We start from the raw sequence: 24,598 nt of genomic DNA on the forward strand, positions 1-24,598 counted from the left end.
TTCTCCTTTAAAGCTCCTAGCAGGGATTTCTAGGGTCTTCCCCTCAGGAATTAGTTGTAGGAATAATTGGGCCAGTGGAGTGCAGGATATATCCAGCACAGCCCGAGCACTCCTAGAAAAAGTGACCTAGATCAAGCAGCGTGTGCATGGAGGACTATTGCGGGGACCCCCTGCCACCTACTGACTTACAGCTGAACCCACATTCCCAGGAGCATCTGCCTGGCTGGGAGCTGGGGGAGGGGGTAGAGAGTTGAGCAAGGTGGAGGCGGGTGAAGGGGACAGCGGCATCTTCCCCTTCAGGACCAGCTCCCTCACCCACCCTCCCACCGGTCAGCCAGCAGCCAGAAAGGAGGGTAAGGTGAGGACGGGAGGCAGGGAGCGACAGGGAGAGGAGGGCAGTGGTGGCACTCTGCGCTGGCTCGGTGGGCATGAGCACACAGCTTGCAGCCTGTGTGAGTGTGAGGGGGAGAGCGAGGGAGCGCGAGAGCAAGGGAGGGAGAGAGAGGCAGGCTGCGAGAGAGGAGGAGAGGGGAGCCAGCGCTCCGGCGAGCATGAGGACGGCGTCTCTTTCCCGTGCTCAGTTCATCTGGCTGTCAGTTGGTGTTAACGCTGCAGTTTAAGTGCTCGGATTCCCAGGGAAACACACACCTCGAAGAAGGAAGGAAGGAAGCAAGGAAGGAAGCAAGGAAGCAAGGAAGGAAGGAGCTGCAGGAGGAAAAGAACAGGCAGAACAGAGAACGGAATACAGGGAAGGGGGAAAACACCAAATCTATGATTGGACCTGGGCTTCTTTCTCGCCAATGCAAAAAGGAATATGCAGCACATTTTTGCCTTCTTCTGCACCGGTTTCCTGGGCGCGGTAGTAGGTGCCAATTTCCCCAACAATATCCAGATCGGTGAGTGAGAGGGGCAGCCTCGGGAGGGACTTTCTGGGTCTGGCCAGGATTTTTCTGGGGGGAGGGGGCGTTCTGTGCCCCCCCCCATCCCCATGACGGGCTGTGTGCTTGGCTATTGAAAACTGTGGCGCGGTGACGGGAGAGGGACATGGGCCATGTCATGGGGAGGGGGCTTCTCTTGATCCGACACGGACCAGAGGGGAAGTGTGCACACACACACACACACACACACACACACACACAAACGTGGGTCCACACACACCACTCACACTCCAGGCGTGAGCATGTGAAATGGAGGAACCAGTGCCATGGAGGAATAAAAATAATCGGGCTGTATGGTGGCAAGGCAAGGCATGGTGGCTGTTTGAGGAGTTAACTCTGTTTGCCTGGCCGATGGTGCCTGATTTCATTTACTTACATAAATACGTGCGGTGTGTGAATTCGTGTGTGTGATTATGTATTAAATGTACACATATCATATACATTTAATTGAGAGTGGCAGTGATTTCTTAGCTGGAGGGGGGGTCTCTTTAAAGAGACCCTCTAAAATAAGGAGAAAAGGGTGCTGGGTTTATTGCAGCCATTGGAATAATGCCAGAAGCCCCCCTACTCCAAGTCCAGGGGGCTCTCCTCCTGCTCCGGGCTCTTCCGGCTGCCTGCTCACTGCTGTCTGCCATTCTGGGCTGGTGGCCCCCACTCCTGGGACTCGGGAACTTCCTAGCCTGCCTTTCTCCATCCTTTCAATTGCCCCCTCCTCTTAGATTTTCCGTACACAGACACTGCCTGCCTCACACACACACACACAAACACACACGTTTCCACATGTTCCTCTCCCCTCCTCAAAGCTTTCCGCAGCCTCGGGCTCCATCCTCTCAACTTGGAGCCGGGTTCCAACATGCTACATGCTTTTTTGTTCCCCGTATCCCCATCCTGGTTGTCATGCTTCTCAAAGGACCCTCACCCTCCCTGTAATTATGGGGCAGCCAACCAACATCGATCCTGCTAATAATAACAGGTGAAAGCAAAACAAACAGGAACAATTACACCAGTAACAACGCGTGTCCACAAGGGCTCGGAGAGATTCCGTGTGACCAACATCTCAGGGCTATTTGTGACCCGGGACCAAGCAAGCTGCTCTGTTTGGAGGCATCGTGGTTGGTGTGGGTTCTTTTTCCTCTCCCCTGGTAGGGACCTAGCTCCACTCGGCAAAGTTCCCATCACTGGCCGTTTGTGTTCTTTGTGTGAGTGTGTGTCTGTGGGGGGGGGGGGGGGCAGGCGGTGCAGGTGGTATTTCAGACATGCCTGTGCTGCAGTCTCGGTCACTTCTGGCCTCTCCAGCTGGCTGGCTCCGGGGGTGGCTGGAATAGTCATGGAGTAACTTGCTTGGTTTCCTGACACCTGTTAAGCTACATTCTGGAGTGTGTCTGTGTTACGTGTGTTAGTGCCTTACACGCAAAACAAAACTTCCTGCCTCCGGAGGCACTTCCCTCGAAGCCCAGCCTGTAGCTACCTGCCTCCCCACCCCCACCCCTCTCTTTCATTCATATTGCAGGGGTGGAGGAAGGGGCCTGGGAAGCATTTGGGGTGCGGCCATCTGGGGGGGGGGAAGGAGGGAGCAACAGAATAGAACAAGTTCTTTTTGTTTTTATTCTTTAAAATGGAGGCATAAGGACATGTGTACATCACTTGCTCTTATGTCTGGCATTGTTTATATTGGTATTGGTATTTGCTGATTGGAAATGCTTTGTCTTAAGATCTGTGGACTGCTTTCTGCAAGTGTATCTAGGTATAGCCCCATGGGGGTAAATGCATGGGGTTGTAACGACATGTTTGCTCATGCATCTCTGCAGTTTTAGTACTTGCTTGTTCAATGGCTGTCTCCTTTTCAAATAAAGAAGTGAAACATTAAACTGTAGGAGAAATGCTGAAAATATCACTTCCAGGAGGTAGTACTTGATTCTCCTCGTACGATCTCTAGGAAGAGCCTTACAATCCATTTACTGGTTCTGAAAAAACAAACCTGTCCGCCCTGTTTAGGTTAGAAGTGGATGATATCAGGACTGTGGCTCCCGTGGAGTCTGAGATAAACTTCTGTCTAAACGTTCATCCTAGTGCAGCCTCTGGAAAGAGCCGGTTCTAACTCACAGGAAGGTGTTTTACTTCATTCCCATGTCCACAGGAAACGCAGAGGGGAGCCAAGCACTATGGTTTCTCGGAACCGCAGCCCCAGTAGGCACCTTTGGTGTTCTTTTTACCAGAATCGAACATCCACGTCCTCTTGACGTTCTAGGTTCCCAGGCCCTTGAAGCCCAAGGTTCTGCCATGCAGATACCCACCATGGCAACCCCTTATGTAACAAGTCATCCCTAGGCAGCTGGGATCATGCGTGTGAAAGAAGCAGCAGAACACTTTTGCATACAATCAGGAGTTTGCTGACGAAAGGAATAATAAAACTTGGAGGTGATAGGATAGTTCAATTGCGTGGTCCTGCCAGGTCAGAGGCCCGAAGTGTCAAACCAGATGTGCACAGTGCTGGATAAGCCCACAGGGCCCCAGGGTTAGATTTCACAGCTCAGCATTTATTAACACTACTTCTGTAAGTCTCTGTGCTGAGAAATGGGCTCAATACAGGAAAGATTAGACAATGGAGGTCTGTGGACATCCAAGGGCACAGGCCACCTAGGTGATTTGCACAAGGGAGGAGGAAGAGAAGCATCATGATTCCCCTGTCCTCTCTGAGCTGAGTTGAGGGGTGCACATCAAATGTTGGGGAAGAGCTATGGGTGTGTGAGAGGCTCTCATTCCATAGAAACTCCTCTACAGAAGTTGAAGCCTCAGCATCCAGTTACATCTATTTGAACTCTCATCCCCACTGCTAAGGGTTCCAGCCGGTGACTTTGGCGTGGGGGAGAAGAACAGGGTCCTTCTGGGGTGGAGCAGTGAGGAGGGAAACCTGTCCTTACCCAGATACCATGTCGCATTTTCTCTCCTCACAGGGGGATTATTTCCAAACCAGCAGTCACAGGAACATGCCGCTTTTAGATTTGCTCTGTCGCAACTCACAGAACCCCCGAAGCTCCTCCCCCAGATTGATATTGTGAACATCAGCGACAGCTTCGAGATGACCTATAGATGTAAGTAATTGCTTCTATTCCTGAGATGTCTTTCTGCGATGGACCAATGAGAGGCGGGCCTGTGGGTAGGTGGTGGTGTTGCAAAAAGGACTTGAGTTGTCATTTGTCTTCATAAGAGAAAGCCCTCCAAGAGAAGCGTCCAGGGCCTTTTGAGTGATTCCACCAGTTGACATTTTAGGTCCTGCAATGCTTCATCGAATGGGTTTGCTTTTTCACTGTCAGCTAACTGTAAATGCCAGCACAACGGGTACTTGGGTTCAGCGCGTCTCTGCTCACCGCTCAGAGGTTTCCTGGTTCAACGGAAAGAGCCTCTCGCTTAGGAAACTTCTGAGAGATACAGAATGAGAGATTCTGACTAGGAGAATATGGTTTGAAACACTCGCACCTTTCCCTGCCCACAAGTTAAAAGGAGAAACTGCTCCTGCAGTTTAGTAACACAGAATATATGAAAAGTTTGGGTGTGAGCTTTCTTTCCCATTTGGGGAAATGACCAATCATTATTTTAAAAATCAGGGGCTTGATTATTTCCAAAGTGCTTTGAAAGTGATTGATCACTTAAGACCCATTTTGTAGGGTGCACTGTGGGCATAAGGCAAGAGAGAGGTGACCTCAAGAAAGGGAAGGGGGAGAGAAATCTCTGAGATCTCAATTGAATTCATTACCGACTGTGGGCAACAAACACCATCCCGAGTTTTCCTGTCAAGTAGGACTGCAAGGGAAACTGTGTGGTCGCATGATTGCCATTTTATGACAGATGAAAGCATATAAATTAATCGGTAGACACATACTCCCTCCGGGGATTAAGCTCATGTTGGATATTATGGTGTGGAAGCGTGAACTGAGTGGCAGCCACGACTTAAGATGAGAAACTGGATGAAATGGGCACCATAGGTTTTGTGTGCCACTGTGGTCCTGGTGACTCCTGCTGAGCTGTGGATGTTAGAAGTCGTAGACCATATTTTCATCTCTTCTCTCATTTTCTCATGGTGGGCTCTCAGTGATTTGATCTGAACCTGCTTCAAAGGCTCAAACTGAGAATTCAGAATCCTTCCTACCCTTAAGCCCACCTATAAGATAATGTAAATATGAATTCCAAGAATTATACTTAGACCCAGGTTCCATTGAGCATTTACTGTGTTTCAGAAACTGTACCTATTTCATGGAAAATTATAGTAACATTCATTGCCATTTATTGAGCCTATGCCATGAACTATGGTCTATGCAATGAACTAATTGTTTCTCATGTGTTAGCTCATTTAATCCTCACAGGAGCCCTGCAGGGCACTGTTACCTTTTAGACATGAAGAAACTAAGACTGCAACAGGTTATATAACATGTCCAAGGTCACCTAGGAAGTAAATGGGAGTCTAGTGGCCCTAAGGTCTATATTCCTGGGTAATAGATATACTGATCTCATGGTAACCTGATCAATTACTGAGCTTACCCAAGAAGCAAAAGGGAGTTTTCTGGGTCTTGCAGGCAGTACCCTGATAAAGCACTTAAGAAAAATAATCTTATACTGCTTCAAATAATAGCTTTGGTTTTGCACAAGAGTGACCCACTGAATCCATGAGATAGCAATTCTGTGTGTTAGTAATGCTGAGATTGAAAATCTTGTCTATTGTGTTACAACCCTTTAAAAAGGGCTGAAGTTTGATCGTTGAGTTGTAGTTCTGTGAAACCATCTCCCTGCATAGCTAGAATAATCTTGAGTGGGTATTTGGTTATCAGATACCTTCCTATTCCCTTTGATATGGCTTGGAGGAGGGTATTTGTATAGATATGGGTGTGAGGATCAATGTACAGAAAAACCACCTTAGAGTATGCATAATTGTTTGCATTCATATGACTATGCTAATTTATTTCCTGGGGAGATGCTCTGTAGCTTTTGTCATACTCCCAAAAGAGTGAGTCCATTACTCAAGAAGGATTACTTGTTTAGGGACTCAAGAAGCATAAATGGCTGGCACTCTAACTGCTGAGAACAGTCTATAGCAGAGCTTGTTGGAAAGAGATGTTAACTGCTGTCCCAGTGTCAAGATGTTGACTTACAGGACAAGATAATAAAAGACAAAAACAGGAGGAAATGTTCTGGGGCAAAAGGTGATGCCTCTGTACTGTTATCTTAACAACCTAAGACTTGATCTCTGATAGGGTTGTTGGCCATTTATTGGGGAGACTGAAATACGATACGGGCAACATTCTCCATTGTGGTTAGTGAACCTGGAATGAATGAATCGGGATTCTTAAACTTGATTCCTGCCATAGTCCAGTGTGTAGGTTTCTGTGATTTTGGCTATTCTTTAAATGTTTCAGCTTATGAACTGAAGTGAACATTGGAGAAACAGAGATGATAAAAGGCCTCTACTCTCAAGTAGCTTACATTCCACTGGGGGACGTTGCTGAGAGGGTCGTCCGAGAAGCAATAACATTTCTTGTGCTGAGACTTTGCTTTCTTCTCTTTAGCTCCAAAATCATAACGGGTACTGGGCGATTTGGGTGGAAATAGAGGCACATGTGATTCCTAGCCTGCTTGGAAAATTCTCTGTTAGCATCCACATGAGGTTGGGAACTTTCTGGGACTATGTTCCTGTTGCCAATTGGTTGGTGAAAATTTTACATCTGTTCCAATTGGAATTAATTTAAAAATGCCAAAGGGAGGGGAGAGGTTTTAGGGAAGATGTCTTAATTAATCATTTATGGGAAAAACAAGTAAAGCATCCTATGCAGATTTAATATCAGGGGCTTTTTGGAAATCTGGACTAGTAGTTACCTTAAATTAGCTGCCCCAGTTTTACCTCCAAAAAATAACCACATCTTTGTATTTTCATAATTTTTGCCATCATTTGATGTTTTCTAGTGCATTTTTGCTATTCATGATCCCTCCACCAGAGGGTGGAGAAGGGAAGGGAGAAGTGTAACAGGAGCTACTCCAAATAGATGATAGCAACAGGGGATTAAAAAGAAAAAGTGGTGATTACAGGGTAGTGGATGCAGAAGGGATGGGAAAGAGGACTGCTAATACCACTGGGCAAGCTGACAGCTTTGTAGCTTCTTTGCATTCGATCTTCCCTGCTTTGCTTGTCTGTCACCATCAAGGGATAAAGTCACTGAATCAGCAACCCAAATATCGTGTGATTTCCTCTGAGCACCCTTCTAAGCCTACAGGGACAGGCGCTGGGGAGACTGTCCACAGAGACAGTAGTTACTGATCTTTCAGCTTATCTTGGTGCCTTTATGGTAAATATAAATTAAAGGGACACATGAACTAACGATTGGATTTTCTATTAGCAGTCTCGGGAGCATCAATGCAATTTCATTCTTACCTTTTCTTTCATTTAGCTATCCATTTATTCAGCAAATACATGCTAAATCCCTACTTCCTGCTAGTGAAGAGGACAGTCTCTTTTGCTTGTAGGGGTTACATTTTAGCCCACAAGTCCTCACACTTCAGTGCACGTAATGTTCACCCAGGGAACTTGTTCAAAGCAATATTAAGGGGCAGACTGTAGACTTTCTGAATCAGAATATTCAAGAACTGACCCTCGGGGGATTCTGTAGTAGTCAGTATGAGCGTCTGACTTTGGGGAAGTAACTCTTAAATCTAAAAAAGTCTATTATTCCCTGAGCAAGCATTTCACAGCCTTTACCCAAGCCCAGGCATAGGGCGAAGCACTAGAAATGCGACAAGAGGAAGACATGTTACCTGCCCTGCGGGACCTTATTCCTTGTAAGGCTGACTGCCCTGTAAAGAGAAGATTAAAATATAATGTACGTGTTATAGCAGTGGTTTGTAGGGAGTATGAGAGATGTCATGAGGAGTGGGGCTGGCCTCTCAGAGGGTGGTGGTTGAACTGAGTTTCAATGATAAACAGAGACTTTCAAGAAGGATGAGGTGAGGGTCAGGAAAGGGGGGAGGTAAGTGCATTCCAGGCAGAGGGAACGGCATGTGCAAAGGTAAAGAAGACACTTGAAGACACTTTACCTGTTTCCCTACTCTAACCTCCCATGGAACTGCATGCCAGCCCTCTCACTTGCCATTTATTGATTGCTGTAGAAGGGGGTCACCAAATGGTCACCCACAAGCCACTTGTAGTGTGGTATTTAAGAATCATGGAATTTCCTGTCAACATTTGGGTATCTTAGCTCTCTTTGAAATTTCAAAAGACCTAGCAACGCAACACCCCGGCTCTCTGCAGCACCAATCTGTTAGGCTGGAGCAGGAAGTAGTATCCCACTTACACGGCTTCCTTCCCAACTGACCCACTTCTCTCATTTTTTCTACCTGCCTGCCTCCTGACAGCATTGATTTCTTAAGCCCCAGTTGGTTTGTCTTGCAATGCTGCTTGTGTTGTGTGGTTATAGGTCAACCCTACTATCAGAATATGAACTACTGTCCAAAACAAGCATGTAAATTTATCCTTTGGTGTTGCTGAGAACATGTGCCATGGGACTATTCCCCTGACACAAACGAATAGATGTATCCAGGAGTCAGGGAGTCACACAGCATAGAGCTGCTGAGAACAGAAGTGGTGATCGGATGTGGGGCAGTGTGCCTACTTACAGTGGGTCCGCTTCTATTGCGGACCTACCCAGGGAGCCCAAGGGCATTCCACTCTCCTTCGGGCATTGGAAACAGACAAATATCCTCTTAGCTTTTGTCTGAGCATCTCTCATCGTTTTCAGAGTTGTCAACTAACCATCAGTCTTATTTGGCTTGACCTGCAGAGTGCTTTTCAAAATGTGGCATAGAAATCTAGATTTCTGGCTTCTCCAAAAATAAAAAGAAGGTGTAGCACATCAAGCAACCCTGGACCCACATTTCTGCTCTGCTTCTATTGTCTGAAGCTGAGAAGTGCTGCCCTTCTTAAGTGTAAGGCAAAAAATCTCAAGTTTACCAAAGTCCTCGCCACTCCCTATGGGACATGTAGCCCAGCGTAAAGAAACAATGTCACTTGCCCAGGCCCATGAGCAAGCCCATGTGTGCTCACACCTCATGGATATCCTCCAGCGTCTGTCCTTGTATTACGTGACTCCACAGTATCTATTCGTCACTCTGTAACTAATAGTCAGGACACAAAAGGTGTGTAAAAATCCTACTGTCAAAAAACTAGATTGTTGAAACTCATGGACATAGATAAAAGTGAAGTCCTTTTAAGGGTGCAGGGAGGTAAGGAGGGGAGTAAAGAGGAACAAATGCACAGTGACAGAAAGTGACTTGACTTTGGGTGATGGGTATACAACGCAATCAACTGTTCATATACTATAGAGATGCTTACCTGAAACCTATGTACTCCTATTGATCAAAGTCACCCCATTAAATTTAATTTCTAAATTAAAAAAAAACTAGTTTGAATATGGTAATAAAAATTATGGATAGCTGGTGGTATGGGAAACAAATTCTATTTTGAAGACTGACTATGTGCCAGATATCTCACATATGTTGTCGTAGTTAAGTTCTATAACAAAATCAAAAGGTTATTATCCCCGTTTCACAAATGATTCTACCAAGACTGAGAGAGATCAGGTGTCCTCTCCATACTGTGCAATGAATAAGAGCCTAAACTGGTATGTGCAGCCAGCTTTGGGGTTTCCTAAACTCAATGAGCTTTCACCCTTTCAAGATATATAAGTAGGTGGACACAGCAATGAGAAATGGCAGGAGAAGAGCCCCACACACAAGGGAAGTGTCACAGTACAGTTTATGAATCAGGATGAAGGGCTAAGACTTCCGAGACAGAGGCTACGCGGCTGTGGAAAAGGGAGGCAGGCTTCTTGGGGGAGTAGGACTGGAGCAGGCACTGAAGTGTGGATCAGGGTTTGGTAGTGAAGTAAGAGGAAGGTGTTTTGAATGGGTAAAAGCTCTGTGTTTCTTCTTCCTTCCCCTCAAGCTCTCCAGCACATGTTTGTCTGGGGAAAGTGGAGAGTTTAGTTTGTCTCCTGTATCTACACTGCCTTCTCAGAGGTCTGCATCTCTCTGGTTGATGCTACGATCTGACTATGGCTCCTCCATTTTTACCTGTGCCTTTACCTTGAGACATGCAGGCTTTGACATGTGTCTGTGGTTGACTCTTGGTTCTTACTATGATTTTGATGATCATAAGCTTTTTGTGTGCAGAAAAGCTTTCTGTGTGTGAACATTGCTTCCTCCAACTAGTCAGACGACTTCTGCTAAGATGGGAGACATTACTGTTCTCCTCTCAGACACTCAAGATGAAGCACAGGACATTCGGGGAGCAGTTAAGATTCAGGCATTTGTTCATTCATTCAAAGCATTTTTATTACTGCCCTCTCTGGAGCATCTGTACCAGTATTGCCCCTCTCGTACCCTTCATTGATTATAGAATTCTTTCCCACTGACTCTCGACATGGCCTTAAATTCCATCTCACAACAGCATTCCAGGCAGCTACTACAAATCGCAAATCCGTCAGAATAGAAGTTGATGCAAGAGATGAAATCCATTTGTCCTTTAAAGACATTATACTAGGAACTGAGGAAAATAAAATGCACTAGGCATTGATTCTACCCTTAAGGGGTTTAGGTTCTTATAGAGGAAATACACACACACACACACACACACACACACACACACAAAACCCCTGATATAATAGAGTTTCTCTCTCTATCTCTCTCTCTCTCTCTCTCTCTCTCTCTCTCTCTCTCTCTCTCTCTCTCTCACACACACACACACACACACACATTCAAAGGAAGGAAGGAAAACTTCCATATGGAGGAATCAGACCAGGTTTCAGAAAACAAGGACATATGAATTAAATTTAGAAAGGTAGGTAGGATGTAGACTGGAAAATAGACACACACAGACACATGCATGCATGTGCATGCACACTCACACAGACACACACACACACACACCAAGTTCGATGCAGTGAAAAGTATTTTGGATCAGAATTGAAGACATAGGTTCAAATGCTGGACTATCTTCCAAAACCGCTCATGTGTATGACATTGGAGAAGCACCTCCCCCCCCCCCACACCCAATGCTTATTTATAAAATAAAACTCATGTGATCTGTAAGAGTCCTTCTAGAGCTGTATTTTAATGGTGAGAGTGCATGGAAAACTCCAGGGCTAAACACTTAAGAGAAGATGCTCTTGTACCCCAGCTTTTGGTTGGAGGGAAGCTCGCTAAGCAGATTGAGAATTTCAGTCAAGTTCTGAACCCGGCCACCCCCACCAAGTGGCATATTCGCCAAATGCAGGGGTATTAACTCTACCATGGGCCTCAGGTGCATTCATTCAATATTCACCAAACAGTTATGGAGTGCTCATCCTTGTGAACAAAAACAGAAAACAGCCCTGTGGTCTGGGAGCTTACCGGCTGGTGAGGGGTGCTATTAGTCAAATAATTGTACAAACAAGTGTATCATTATAGGTTGTAATGAAGACATGACAGAAAGGGCCATGATTCAATGAAAGCGTATTACAAAGGATATGGCTCTGGGCAGAGGAATGAGTAGGTGTTTGAGCTGAGGACTGAAGGAGTTTAGTGATGTAGTGCTGGGAACAAGTAGGGTATTCTAGAAGCTTCCTGGGAAGAGGGCTAGCAGTGGGGAAAATGCAGGGGGGACAGGGGGCGTGTGGGACTAGAGAGGGTGGCAAGGGCCATGGCCGGTGGGCACTCTTATGATCTTTATACCAAGAGCTGTGACAAACCCACGGAAGGGTCTTTGGCAGAGAAGTGCTGCGCGCAGATTTCTGTGTTCTCACCAGGAGTCGATGACTTAGAGCACCTTGACACTTTCACATTCCCTGGAGACTTTCTACCCATGGAGCAGTGGCCTTTGCTCCTTTACTCTCGTGCGTTTGGGGTGGAGTTCCTCCCACAGACAGGAAGGGGGCGGACAGAAGCTGGGGGAAGAGGAAGTTGATGACTGGGGGTTGGGATGAGCTGTCCAACGTGGCTCTGTGGTGTGCCCAGGGGTGTGCCCATGGAGATCAGAGGTGGTCTAGCATGGGGCCAGGAAGTCTGGTGAGTGTGTATTTGGAGGCAGGGAACCACCTACAGCCCCTGCTCGTTTAATCAACAGGGAAAGGCACACTACACTGAATCTTGGTCGCCAGTCAAACCAAACAACTCAATGGTCCTAAAACTCCCACTGCTGTTTCCTCCACTGCCACCTGCAAACTGCTCCTCCCACAGCCTCCTGTCGGCATTCTGTCCTTCTGGGCAGTCCTAGCTCCAATGACACTTCTCCATTACACACTCCTTGCTTTCCCATGTCCACCTCTGCCAGCTCAGCCTCTTGTATCTCCCCCACAGCAGCGGTTACACCGAGTCCTGGGTTTTTGTTACCTGGGCTTTAGTCCTATCTGCCCAACTGGACTGAGCCACTCAGGGGCAGTGGCCCCGGTTTCTTTGACTTCTCATCAGTCCCCACTGCAGAATAGTGTGCAGACATGCTAGTTGAATGAGTAAGTAAACGAGTGTGTGAATGCATGCATGCATGCATGGCTGCATGTTACGGAACATCAGTGTCGACGATGAGAGTGAGCCTGAAGCATTGCTGTTTGTGGGGTAGCCGTTGGCATGCTGAGTTGTGCAAGTTCCAGCAGGCCGCCGTGTAAACCCCTGTGGAAGGCTATTATGACCACACCGCCGGACAGTGACAGGGGTGAAAACTAGTTGTAAGTCACATCAAAAGCTCATTCTAGCTCCTCTGAACGATGATCATTTAGGGTCCTGGGTAAAGTATGAGGCTTCATTTCTGAGATAAAGAATTTCTGGGTCTAGGTCCGGCATGCCATTGCTGACTTACATGGTTTGTGCCAGTCACTTCTCCTTTTTGGAAACGACACTTCCTTCAAATGAAAGTAGTATTTATACCAGCGATATGTGGTTATGATGAGAAGGAAGAAATGATAGTTAATTTCAAATCAACTTTCCACTCCATACGATGCTCCTATTTTCACCAATGAGGAAACTGAGTTCTCAGGGGGAGAGGGAACGGCGGCGTGTGTTTCCGGCTCCGTTACTAGACGTCTGCGGGCTGGCAGGGCTTTCTTCCTTCCGCCGACGGCTGTGTCTGCCTGCTCCTTGTGGGCCCTGTCATTCTCCTCCCGTGGCAACCGTTCTCCTCCTGCCCTGGGGTCAACGCTCACTGTTTCTGTCACACGGCCCCCTGCCCTGTCACGTGGCCTGTGCTGCTCTATACCGGCTGCAGTCAAGGTGTCCCGGGCTCTGAGGTCACTGGAAATTTCTCTCCATCCCCGATGGCTCTTGCAACGTTGGAGTGGCACAGTTTGCTGTCCAGGGAGTGTAGGGAAGCCGAAGGCCACGGGAGGTTCGGATCTCAGGGGATGCCGGCGAAATAGCGGCTAATGAGGCAGTTGGAGGCTTAATGAAATTGACACCCAGTGGTTAAACCTGTCTCTGCGTATTCTTTATGTAGAATCTCTAGGATGGAAATGAACTTTCCGGAAACAGTTGTTATTTTGTGTACAAAAGCAGTGTGTGTATTATAGAAAGCCGTAGAGAAACAGACACCAAACAAAATAAAATTTGTGTAATTATGGTACCAAGAATAAACTTCCCATCTTTTTTCTGAACATATCAATTTATAAATTATGAATAGATTTATATTACTGTCTTAAAAGATGATTATTTTACTTAGTGTAACACATGTTACTTTGAATATTACACATTCATTTTAATGGCTTCCTAAAAGCCTATTGTACATATGTATCCTAATTTATTTAATCTGTCTCCTTTTATTGAATATCTAGTTTACTTCCAAAATTTTTCTTAAAAAACAATTCTATGATGATCATCCCCATAAAACTTAATCATTTGTATCTATTATTCTGGTTTTAAGAGCCATATGATAGCCCAGTAGGATAATTTTCAATAAGATTAAATAGAATACTTAGTGTATACAGACACTGAAATAATTTGTTCTAAGTCAGCTTTGACATTGATTTGCTATATGACTTTGAGAAGTCTCTGTGTCCAGGTGAGCTTCCTGGACATTAATATGGTTGATAATACCAGATTCTTAGGGGTATTAGGACAGGCAAATGCCATTAGTTACATGAAAGAGCTTTAAAAAAAATCAGAAGTGCTAGACAAATACAGGTAATATAATTAACCAGGCTTCTTTTCCTTCTTCTCTATTAACAGAAATATACCATAAGTACAATGTGACTAGTTAATCTTTAGTGTTTCCCTATGAGGTTGGTCATTATCTGTGAATGAATCTATTTTGTAGATGGGGAAAATTGAAATCTTAAGGAGGCTGAGTTTACCCTGGGTCCAAATACATAGCAACACTAAATCTGAAAGCATGCCTCTTCAGTTGTGATTCAGTCCCCAGGATTGAACTATATATGAAGGCCAGACTGTGTCTTTGGCTTAAGAAATCATTGCTTATCGGGACAAGGGGACAATCCCATTGCGGTGGCAAGCATGCAGGACTCTTTTGGTGGCAAGTGAGAGAAACCCAACAAATGGGATAGTTTTTACTTCAGGTGCAGCAACATTCAAGAAGTTGAATGGGCCCTGGCCGGTTGGCTCAGCGGTAGAGCGTCGGCCTGGCGTGCGGGGGACCCGGGTTCGATTCCCGGCCAGGGCACATAGGAGAGGTGCCCATTTGCTTCTCCACCCCCCCCCTTCCTCTCTGTCTCTCTCTTCCCCTCTCGCAGCCGAGGCTCCATTGGAGCAAAGATGGCCCGGGCGCTGGGGATGGCTCCTTGGCCTCTGGCCCAGGCACTAGAGTGGCTCTGGTCGTGGCAGAGCGATGCCCCGGAGGGGCAGAGCATCGCCCCCTGGTGGGCAGAGCGTCGCCCCTGGTGGGCGTGCCAGGTGGATCCCAGTCGGGTGCATGCGGGAGTCTGTCTGACTGTCTCTCCCCATTTCCAGCTTCAGAAAAATACAAAAAAAAAAAAAAAAGAAGTTGAATGACACCAGGACTCAGATACACTCTCTAGGTTTTCAGGCTCAGCCTTTCTCTAAGTTGTCTTTACTCTCAGGCAGGGACACATCAGATGTCAGAGCTCCCATGTCCGAGTCCAGCGCAGCCAGCCCTCCTGCGCCCATCTCAAAGTCCAACGGAAAGGGAACTTCTCTCTCCTCACAGGGTCCACAAAAGTCTGGGGCCTGATGTCACTGAAGAAAAATCAGGACCTGTGCTCGTTTCTGAACATGATACAATGACCAGGATAATGTCATCTTTTGGTTGGTCTAGTCACATGACCATTCTTAGAGCTTGGAGTGGTAAGAAGGACCAAATGGATTGCTGGTTTCCATAAGCCCACCAGAACCACATGGACATGGGCGTAGAGCAGCTCTCCCTAAGGAAATCAGGATACTATGGCCAAAAAACACAGAGAGTAAATGTTGACTAGGGAAAAAAAAAAACTATATACATATCTATCTCCTCCCATGGGACATCTCTTCAGAAGAGAGAATTCCGAGTCTGGAGCTAAACCAAGGGTCAGCATGTTAAAATGGAAAAGAGTCACCAATAAGGGCACACATGAGATTCTAGTGGTAAGGGACGATTAGAGGTCAGGGCAGGCAAAAGACTAGTCACATCAACTGACTAGTTAGCCAAGGCTGTGAGGGGGTTTTGATCATCTCTGTCCAGCCAGGAGCAAACCTGTGTTCCTGGAACAGTTTTAGAAAGTATTGTCCACCCACATGGCATGGCTGGGTGTGGGGGGCGTGGTCCCTTTAGGTCACTTTTTGACAAAATGCTGTGGCCATTTGCATAAGGTATCTGATTATCCTCAGGAACCTATACTCTCTCCCAGTGACCAAGACATTTCCTGCTCTGCTCAGATACTCAAGGTATAGTGCTCAAACTCTTAAACAGTTTCAGTGGGAATCTTGGCTGCAAATCTACAAATCCCACACCGCCAGATGGTAGGTTCTTCTAATTGGTTCCATCCCTTCTAGTTTTGTTTTGTTTTTGCAGGAATAAAGCCTTCCTTATGCCTAAAGCAGGGGTGGGGGAGGGATAGAGGTGGAGGGAGACAGAGAGAACCAGGATGAAATGAAGGAGGCTTCAACTTCTGTCAAACAGACAAGAGACCTTAAGTTAGCTCTTATCCAAGGATAGCGGTCGGCAAACTCATTAGTCAACAGAGCCAAATATCAACAGTATAATGATTGAAATTTCTTTTGAGAGCCAAATTTTTTAAACTTAAACTATATAGGTAGGTACATTATTATTAACTTAATTAGGGTACTCCTAAGCTGGCCTTTGCTAAACACATCCTCAATTTGATTGAGCCGCAGGTGGCTCATGAGCCGCGGTTTGCCTACCACTGTCCAAGGAGAACAGGGTGGAATGGCTCTTGCACACTAAGTCATGGATTCACAGTGGACTAAAAATCTAAAATTAATACTGATCAGACACAGAATTGTAATAACTGGAAAGTGGTTTAGCTAGAGAAGTCAACTGATCCACGGAGGGCCTTCGTTAGTCAATCAGTGAGATTTATGGAGTATTGTGGTAGTTCTGTATTTGGTCATTATTTATTTCTTCCCCAAACTCCTTGGGAAGATGATATGTCCCTGCTCCATTAATGCTGTGTGGTCATGTGACTTGCTGTGGCAACTGGAATATTATCAGGTGTGCTCCAGGCAGAGGCCATGAGAAGAATATGCCCCAAAGAGCCTGCTGGCCCCAGAAGAAAAAGAAATAGAAAAAGCAGAGGTACCACAGTCAATCCACAGACTGAATTCTGAAATAAAGGTGTCCCAGCTGACCTGCAGACCCGTGAACATGACAGTAAATGCTCATTGTTATGTACCACTAAATTCGGGGATGGTTTGTTATGCAGCAATACCTGAATATTACAATCAACTATTGTATGTTCCACACTTTGCTATGTATGAAAGAAACACTGGCGCATGACAGCTATGGTCCTAGTCTCCACAGAGCATATATTCTATAGGGAAATAGGCAATAAGTATGTTTACAAGTAAAAATAAAAAAGGACACTATTACTAGGGTCATAAAAAAATACATAGTGACGAATCTCTATGGTAGAAGAGAATACTGACTTTAAGTGGTCAAGGAAAGCCTCTCTTAGTAGACTTTTAAACTCAAATATGGAAGTTGGAAAGGAGACAGGCAAAAGTAAAATCCCCCGTGGAGTTTGAAAATCCAGCCATATGGGCAAGTTCGACTGAGAATCTTATTCTAGGTGGGGAGAGGATGAGGGGCCCTCATAAAAATGTCCTTGCAAATTGGGTCACTCAGTCGTTCTAGGGCACATGCTGGCTTCTCTCCACTATGTTGTTTGTACAAGTCAAGAGCTGACAAAGATGGACTGGCTGCCAAGGCAAGACAGCCACAGGACGCGGGTGCCACCGAGCGCGGCGGAAGACAGGGTTTCCTGGGGCACTCCTAACGGAGGGGATGGGATTGGCTAGCCTTCCTGTCTTGGCTCCAAAATAGTCAAGAGTTGTTGCTGTTGCCTGTAGGGTGGCAGAGACGTGTGTGTTTATGTATGTGTGTCTGTGTGTGCATGTGTGTCTGCACATACATTTCTTTTTTCACAGAGGAGGGAGGTAAGCTAGATGGTTGCCAGATCCCATTCCAAGTCTGTGATTCTGATATTTAAATGATGTGCGAAGGAAATGTTAAATGGAAGAACTTCATCACTGTGCCAAACTCCGTTTGTTCACTGAGGTGGTTGATCAGGACAGTCTCTCTCAAGCGAGCAGAAGAAGCTCCAGCCTCCCCTACCCTTACTGGTAACGTTTATGACAGTGTCACAGCTGCAAGTTCGGCCACAGGACACCTCACACACGTCCTTCATTTGCTCTGTACTCTGAAATCAGAGAAGCAGGAGTGCTGGGATATGGACAGTTCTTAAGGGTCCATGTAGACTCTGAAATCCAGGTAGTTTACTCGCTTTGGGGAAATTACTTAACTTAAATTCTACTTACTATCTTTTCTTCCTTACTCAATCATTCTGAAGACCTTAGAACAGTGGTTCCCAACCTTTTTTGGGCCATGGACGGGTTTAATGTCAGAAAATATTTTCACGGACCGGCCTTTAGGGTGGGACGGATAAATGTATCATGTGACCAAGACAAGCATGAAGAGTGAGTCTTAGATGGATATAACAGAGGGAATCTGGTCATTTTAAAAAAATAAAACATCGTTCAGACTTAAATATAAATAAAACAGAAATAATGTAAGTTATTTATTCTTTCTCTGCAGACTGGTACCAAATGGCCCACGGACTGGTACCGGTCCTCGGCCCGGGGGTTGGGGACCACTGCCTTAGAATACAGTTGCTCCTCCGTCTATTCTAATGAACCAGTTCCTTTAGGGTTATAGTGGATTTCTCATCAGCAAATCCAACTGTATTTTTGTTTCTTGTTGCTTAAACAGCCTACAAGGAATCCTCACACCTTTCCCCAAGGGCCCTTAGCTTTGTGACACTATATTGTCCCCACCCCCACTAATGTGGCTTTTTATGACCCCCTTTGCTCCTTCTTCTCCCCAGTGTCTACCCATTTCCCAAGGTGCTGGTCTCTACATTTTGGGTTCCACATATCAAAAACAGAACTTTGCCTCTCTCCTGCTACATCTGTTCTTCCCTCACTTACCTCTGTAATCTCTCGGGCTCAATAAATCAGTGTCTGGTTTGACTACTCAGATTCCATCAACCTCTCTGCCCAATACATGGAATGTGTGGATTTCAGCACCACCATGACTCTTGAATCTGTCCCATATTTTTCTTTTTGCACTGGATTACAGCTTTAGCCTTCTGACCTGTCTCTCCACACTATACTCCACCTGCCACACAGCAGGTAGATCAATTTCTTGATCATAAAACTTCGCCACCTTTAAAAAAACTTCAGTGGTCCCCCATTTTGTTTTGAGTGAGAACTCATCCCAGACTATAAGTCTTTCAATAATGAGGTCTCATTCTGCCTTCCTTTTGAGATTTATCTAGCACCAGGTACGTACGCTGCATTCCAGCTGCAAGAGGTGACCCAGTGTCACCACAAACATGCCTCTCAACCTCTCATTGCTTTGCTTTTGTTCATGATTTTTGCTTCCCCCTGGTATCATCCTCACCACCAACTGTTCACACTTCATTCATTCATTCAGCTAGCATTTACCCACCACTGTCTCTTTATTAGACCCTGGGGATGTAGCAACAAGGTCTCTGCACTCTTGGGTTCTATATCCTGGTGAACAAATAAATAAATATAATAGTTTCAAATAGTTGTTAAATGCTACAAAGATAGCCAAATAGAGTCATGAAACAGAGGGTAGGCTAGAGAATTGCTGGGGTGGGCTGCTCTGAAGAGGTGGTATTTCAACTGAGCCTTATTATGACCAATAGAACACTCTGAAGTGATAGGAGACATTGTATATATGTGTCATTTAATATGGTAGCCACTAGCAACATGAGCCTGTTGAAGATTTGAAATGTGGCTAGTATGGCTGAGGAACTAACTCTTTAATGCTATTCAATTTTAATTAATTTAAATTTAAATAGTCACATGTAGCTAATGGGTGCCATATTAGCATAGATCTAGACTCTAGAACTTTTCAGAATAAAAGAGCGGTAACATTAAGAGCTTTAAAATGAGAGTGAGCTTGTGTATTCAAAGAACACAAACAAGGTTAGTGGAGCTAATGCATACTGAACCAAGAGTTAGGCAGGGTAGGTTTTAGGCCTCAATAAGGAATTGAGGTTGATTTTAAATACAATGAAAATTACTAATGGGGTTTAAGTTTTGGGGTGGGCAATCTGATTCACATTTTTAAAAATCACTATATTTACTCTGTGGAGAAGGGGAAAGTAATTCATGGACATGAAAGTAATATGTATCCATCAGTTATTGCTGCATAACAAAAATATTAAAATTTCAGTGACATACACAAAAACTTTGTTGTTTTTTTTCATAATCACAATCTGCAGGTTGCCTATGATTCACCTGTTGTAGGCTAGATTAGGCTGAACTTCAGGTGGGTTTACTTCTGCCCCACACCTTTATTTTGGGAATGATGGCCAAGGGACAGCAGCTACAAAAACCTGTGATTCTCATGGAGGATCACATAAAAACAAGAGGCTAAGCCTTGTCATGCAAGAATATATAAAGCCTCTTTTGGGCCATGCCTTTTAATATTCTATTGATTTAAGCAAAGCATGAGTGTTAGGTTTGATCACAAACTTAACCTAACACTCATGGGACAGAAGAATATACCTCCCAAGAGGCATGGCAAAGCCACATGGCAAAGGGCATAAACATGTACTTGTATATCAGCAAGCCAGGGCACACAGAGGGGATGCAGGGAAACCAGCTAAGAGACTCCTACAATTCTTGACATGACAGACGATGGTTGCTTGGACCAAGGTGATAGCAGAGGAGATACAAGAGGCAGATTTGTAATATATTTTCAAGGTGGTAACAATAAGACCTAGTGACAGATTGAATATAACAGTGTACTGAGATAAAGAAACCAGACCTACTTTCCAATGTGCTTCTGGGATGTTATTACCACTCTTCTAGGAAACTGTTTCCTATTCCTTCCATTATAACACACCTTTCCTTCCTTTATTTTACTAGCTCCCTTCTTTTGTGCTGCTTTATTGGCCTTTTTTGACGTTATATCATTAGTATATTGGAAAAGGTCATAGCTACTATCAAAAACCTGAAAATTCTGAGGGTGGGCAACAAGATTATTTGTATTTGCAACTCAGAGGCTTAGGGCAGATGTCCAACAACTATTTCCAAGGTAGTACCATGGTTAACAGCAAGGACGTTGGAGACACTTCCCTAATTTTGAATCCTGTGTAATTTTTACAAATGATGCCACCGCTCAAAGCCCTGGTTTCTTGTTTTGTAAAGTGGAAGGCAGAAGACATTCCTCTCAGAGTTGTTGTGGCGACTGAAGGAGATCAACCTGAAAAGTGCTCAGTGTAGCAGAGCACAGGGCCCGGCACAGTAAGTGTCCAACAAATGGGGGCGATTATTGTTTGTTCGATGTAATTGTTCGTGATGACGAACTTCTTTGGAAATGCCTCCCAGCGTCTTCATCAAAAAATCTAATGCTCTTGTTGAAATGAGGGGCATGGAGGGAAAGAGACCGCTCTGGATTGGATTTTGTAATTTAGTTAGAAAATGTATAGATCCAAAGCTTCTTTGATCTGAAAATGACAGCAACACCCAATCCCTCCCCCCCAATACAGCCACTTTGCTACTTGTTTCCTTTCACCATCTGCCAAAATCATTCCTTTCAGCTCTCCAGGTCTCACTTGGAGTCAGCTTCTTGGAAAGAATACGATAAAATGTAGTTTAAATTCGGTCCTGTACGTACTGGGGAAGGAGAAGAGAACACGCCTTGAACATTTAGCTCGTCGCTGCTGGAGTGAAGGAAGGGACCACGTGGATCAAGTTATCTGAGGCATGGACAGCTCTTGGAAAGTGAATTTTAGGATACAACAGGGTTAATGAGAAACTGCCTTCCTTTCAGTGTGTGGAACGGAGACAGTTTCTGAAACACACGCCTCTGCTTCCCCGCCCTAGTAAAATGACTGTGTTGATCCTAGTTTAACGCTGCCTTGATCACCAGCATCCGACGGGTCCACAGGGCATTGTAAACATGGAGTAGACAGGATTGTGAGTGAGAATGAGTGGAACAGCCGAGAAAGAGGTCATGAAAGGGCTGGAGAGTTAACCTGGTGGTTTTGACAATTTGGATGGAGGTTCCAGGGAGCCCGGGAAGATACATTTGAAGAAGTAGACTGGTTTCAGACTAAGGAAGGCTTTGGAGGCCAGGAAAAGGTATTTCAGAGCCAGGATAATGAAGTTTCACAGCTAGTATTTGAAAGGTCCCCTTTATATACAAATATAGATCATTTTATTTAGCAGTTACTAGAATAACCCTCTGCCAGAATGAAGATACCTCATGTCAAACGACACAGAAAGTCCACATTTGTATGGAAAAGACACCAAAGAATTAGTTTTTGAAGGGCTTTAGGACTCCATGTAGTCTCCGCTTCCCATTAGAACTCTGATGTTTGGAGTCTGTTGATACGTTTCCCTGGGGGTCGGGGTGATGAGGGAAGGCTGTGTGGTCCTAAACTTAGTAATGTTGGGTTAGACAGAGTAGGGGGTTCTATTGTTTTATGATTTTGAAAGTCCTTTAATATGCTAATATGCTTTGTTCCTTTCTCAGGAGAGGGTAGAGTATTATCTTCCTACTTTAATATTTTCTCCTTTTTTTACTAAATTACCCTTAATATGCAGGGGACTCGATGCCCAGTCGGATCCTCTGTCTTCTCTCCGGGGTTGGGAGCGGTAACTAAAGCCCAGAGACCATGGAGGGCTTTGTCTGAAGTGAGTTAAGTCTCCAGGTCATAATTCTAATGAGGGACTTCTGACCACCAAGTACAACTTCAATCCACTCATCCTGACTCCCTAGCAAATTTTGGAACCAGTCCTCCAAACAGTTCTCTACCCAGAACAAGGAATTGCCAGTGATTTCAGAAAGAACTGGCAGAGTCCAGGGAAGCAATTGCCAGACTGGCCCCGGACCAGCCTTGCTGCCCTGCTCCCTGCCTCTTCCTGAAACACCTGGTCTGGGCAGCCACGCTCCCTGCTCCCTGCCTCTTCCTGAAACACCTGGTCTGGGCAGCCACGCTCCCTGCTCCCTGCTCCCTGCCTCTTCCTGAAACACCTGGTCTGGGCAGCCACGCTCCCTGCTCCCTGCCTCTTCCTGAAACACCCGGTCTGGGCAGCCACGCTCCCTGCTCCCTGCCTCTTCCTGAAACACCCGGTCTGGGCAGCCCACGCTCCCTGCTCCCTGCCTCTTCCTGAAACACCTGGTCTGGGCAGCCACGCTCCCTGCTCCCTGCCTCTTCCTGAAACACCTGGTCTGGGCAGCCACGCTCCCTGCTCCCTGCCTCTTCCTGAAACACCCGGTCTGGGCAGCCACGCTCCCTGCTCCCTGCCTCTTCCTGAAACACCCGGTCTGGGCAGCCCACGTTCCCCTGTCCAGGAATCACACCAAGCCCCCGGACTGATTTGATGTGCAGCGACTTGAAATGTATTATTTTTGATGCGACAGGTAAAGTTAGTATCAAAAATAAAAGAGGCAGGTTGCACAGAGAGGCTGAGGGATGCTAGCATCTGGGAGGCCGGGTGGCAAGGTTGAGCATGGGGCGATGGCAGTGGCTCTGAGGCAGCGCGATTCACTCTGCTGCAGGCCTTCTTCTGACAGACCAGAACTGTTCTTACAGATGCCATAAAGAAATATGGCTACCAGGCCACACTGCCTGGGGTGACTGGACTTTGAACTTTGCAGGCAGGTTACATAGTAACAGCGGTGTCTTACTGATAGAACGTAGGATCTGGAAAGCACTTCCATTGAGGGATGGTGGGAGGCTCTGAGAGGGAAGGCGTGGCCCAAGTACGGCTCAATCTCTGTCCTCAAACACCTACATTCATTTTTTAAAAATGATTTTATGTATTTTCTGTGGCTTCATAGGCCAAACAAATACTGACTAAGGGGAGGTCTGGCTTCACAGGCTCAACATGGCAGAGCCCATTCTAAGAGTAGGGACTGGCTCGCAGCAAAGAGGATTTCCTCTATCTGGACCTCTCCCGGTCAGCATGACTACTGGAGACCTGGTCCTTTTGCAGAAGGACCTTACAACCCCCACCCTGATGACCCAGTGCCTGCCACACCCCTGTCAGAAAGTCTCCTTTGGTTTCAAACTTGCCCCCTCCGGCATCCCCGACCAATAGAGGTAGATCTCTCTGATCATAACTCTAATTCCATGAACTGGTACTGTGGACTGAATTAAATCCTCTCAAAATTTTTAGGCTGAATATCTAACCCTCACTTTGATGGTATTTAAAGATGTGGTCTTTGGAAGAAAATTAAGTTTAGATAAGGTAATAAGGGTGGGACCTTCACAATGGAATTAGTGCCCTTATAGGAAGAGATGCCACAGAGTTTGCACTTTCTCTCTCTCTCTCTCTCTCTCTCTCTCTCTTTCTCTCTCTCTCTCTCTCTCTTTCTCTCTCTCTCTCTCTCTCTCTTTCTTTCTCTCTCTCTCTCTCTCTCTCTACACACACACACACACACACACACACACACACACACACACAGGAAAGGTCATATGAGCACATGGTAAATGGTAGCCATTTTCAAGCCAACATAAGGGTTCGCACCAAAACCCAATCATGCTGGCACCCTGATTGCAGACTTCTAGCCTCCAGAACTGTGAGAAAATTAATTCCTGTTGTTTACACCATCCAGTTTAAGGCAGTTTGTAATAGAAGCTTAAGCTGACTAATATAAGTAGTAACAGAGGCATTCACTCCATGGTAAGTAAAAATACACAGACGGTGGATTGGGAGCAAATAGAAGCTGATGCAAGAGGGTGGGGTTGCACTTGGGAACTAGAGGGAGCCTGTAGACCATACCTAGGATTTGACAGTCCTGCTGCAGGCTGGCCCTGTCCCCAAACTCCTCTCACTTCTCTCCACCTCATTAGACCAAGAAAATAAGCACATCTGTTATACACAAATATTCAAAATTCCCTCACCAAAGCAATTACTCA

The 24,598-nt window shown here is 45.7% G+C and overlaps 1 protein-coding gene across 2 annotated transcripts in view; it reads left to right on the forward strand.

The window, feature by feature from the left end:
• The first annotated feature begins 458 nt into the window (after window positions 1-458).
• Window positions 459-24,598, forward strand: part of GRIA1 (glutamate ionotropic receptor AMPA type subunit 1) — a 315,490-nt gene continuing 291,350 nt past the window's right edge. Inside the window, exons 1-2 of one of the 2 annotated variants that reach the window (XM_066342228.1) lie at window positions 459-896; window positions 3,893-4,030. In XM_066342228.1, the coding sequence (XP_066198325.1) occupies window positions 815-896; window positions 3,893-4,030 (220 nt within the window). In that variant the 5' untranslated portion in view covers window positions 459-814. The remainder of the gene's footprint in view (window positions 897-3,892; window positions 4,031-24,598) is intronic. The other variant, XM_066342227.1, reaches the window with a different exon arrangement.

Source organism: Saccopteryx leptura, chromosome 6 (assembly GCF_036850995.1).
Source record: "Saccopteryx leptura isolate mSacLep1 chromosome 6, mSacLep1_pri_phased_curated, whole genome shotgun sequence".
NCBI classification, from domain to species: Eukaryota; Metazoa; Chordata; class Mammalia; order Chiroptera; family Emballonuridae; genus Saccopteryx; species Saccopteryx leptura.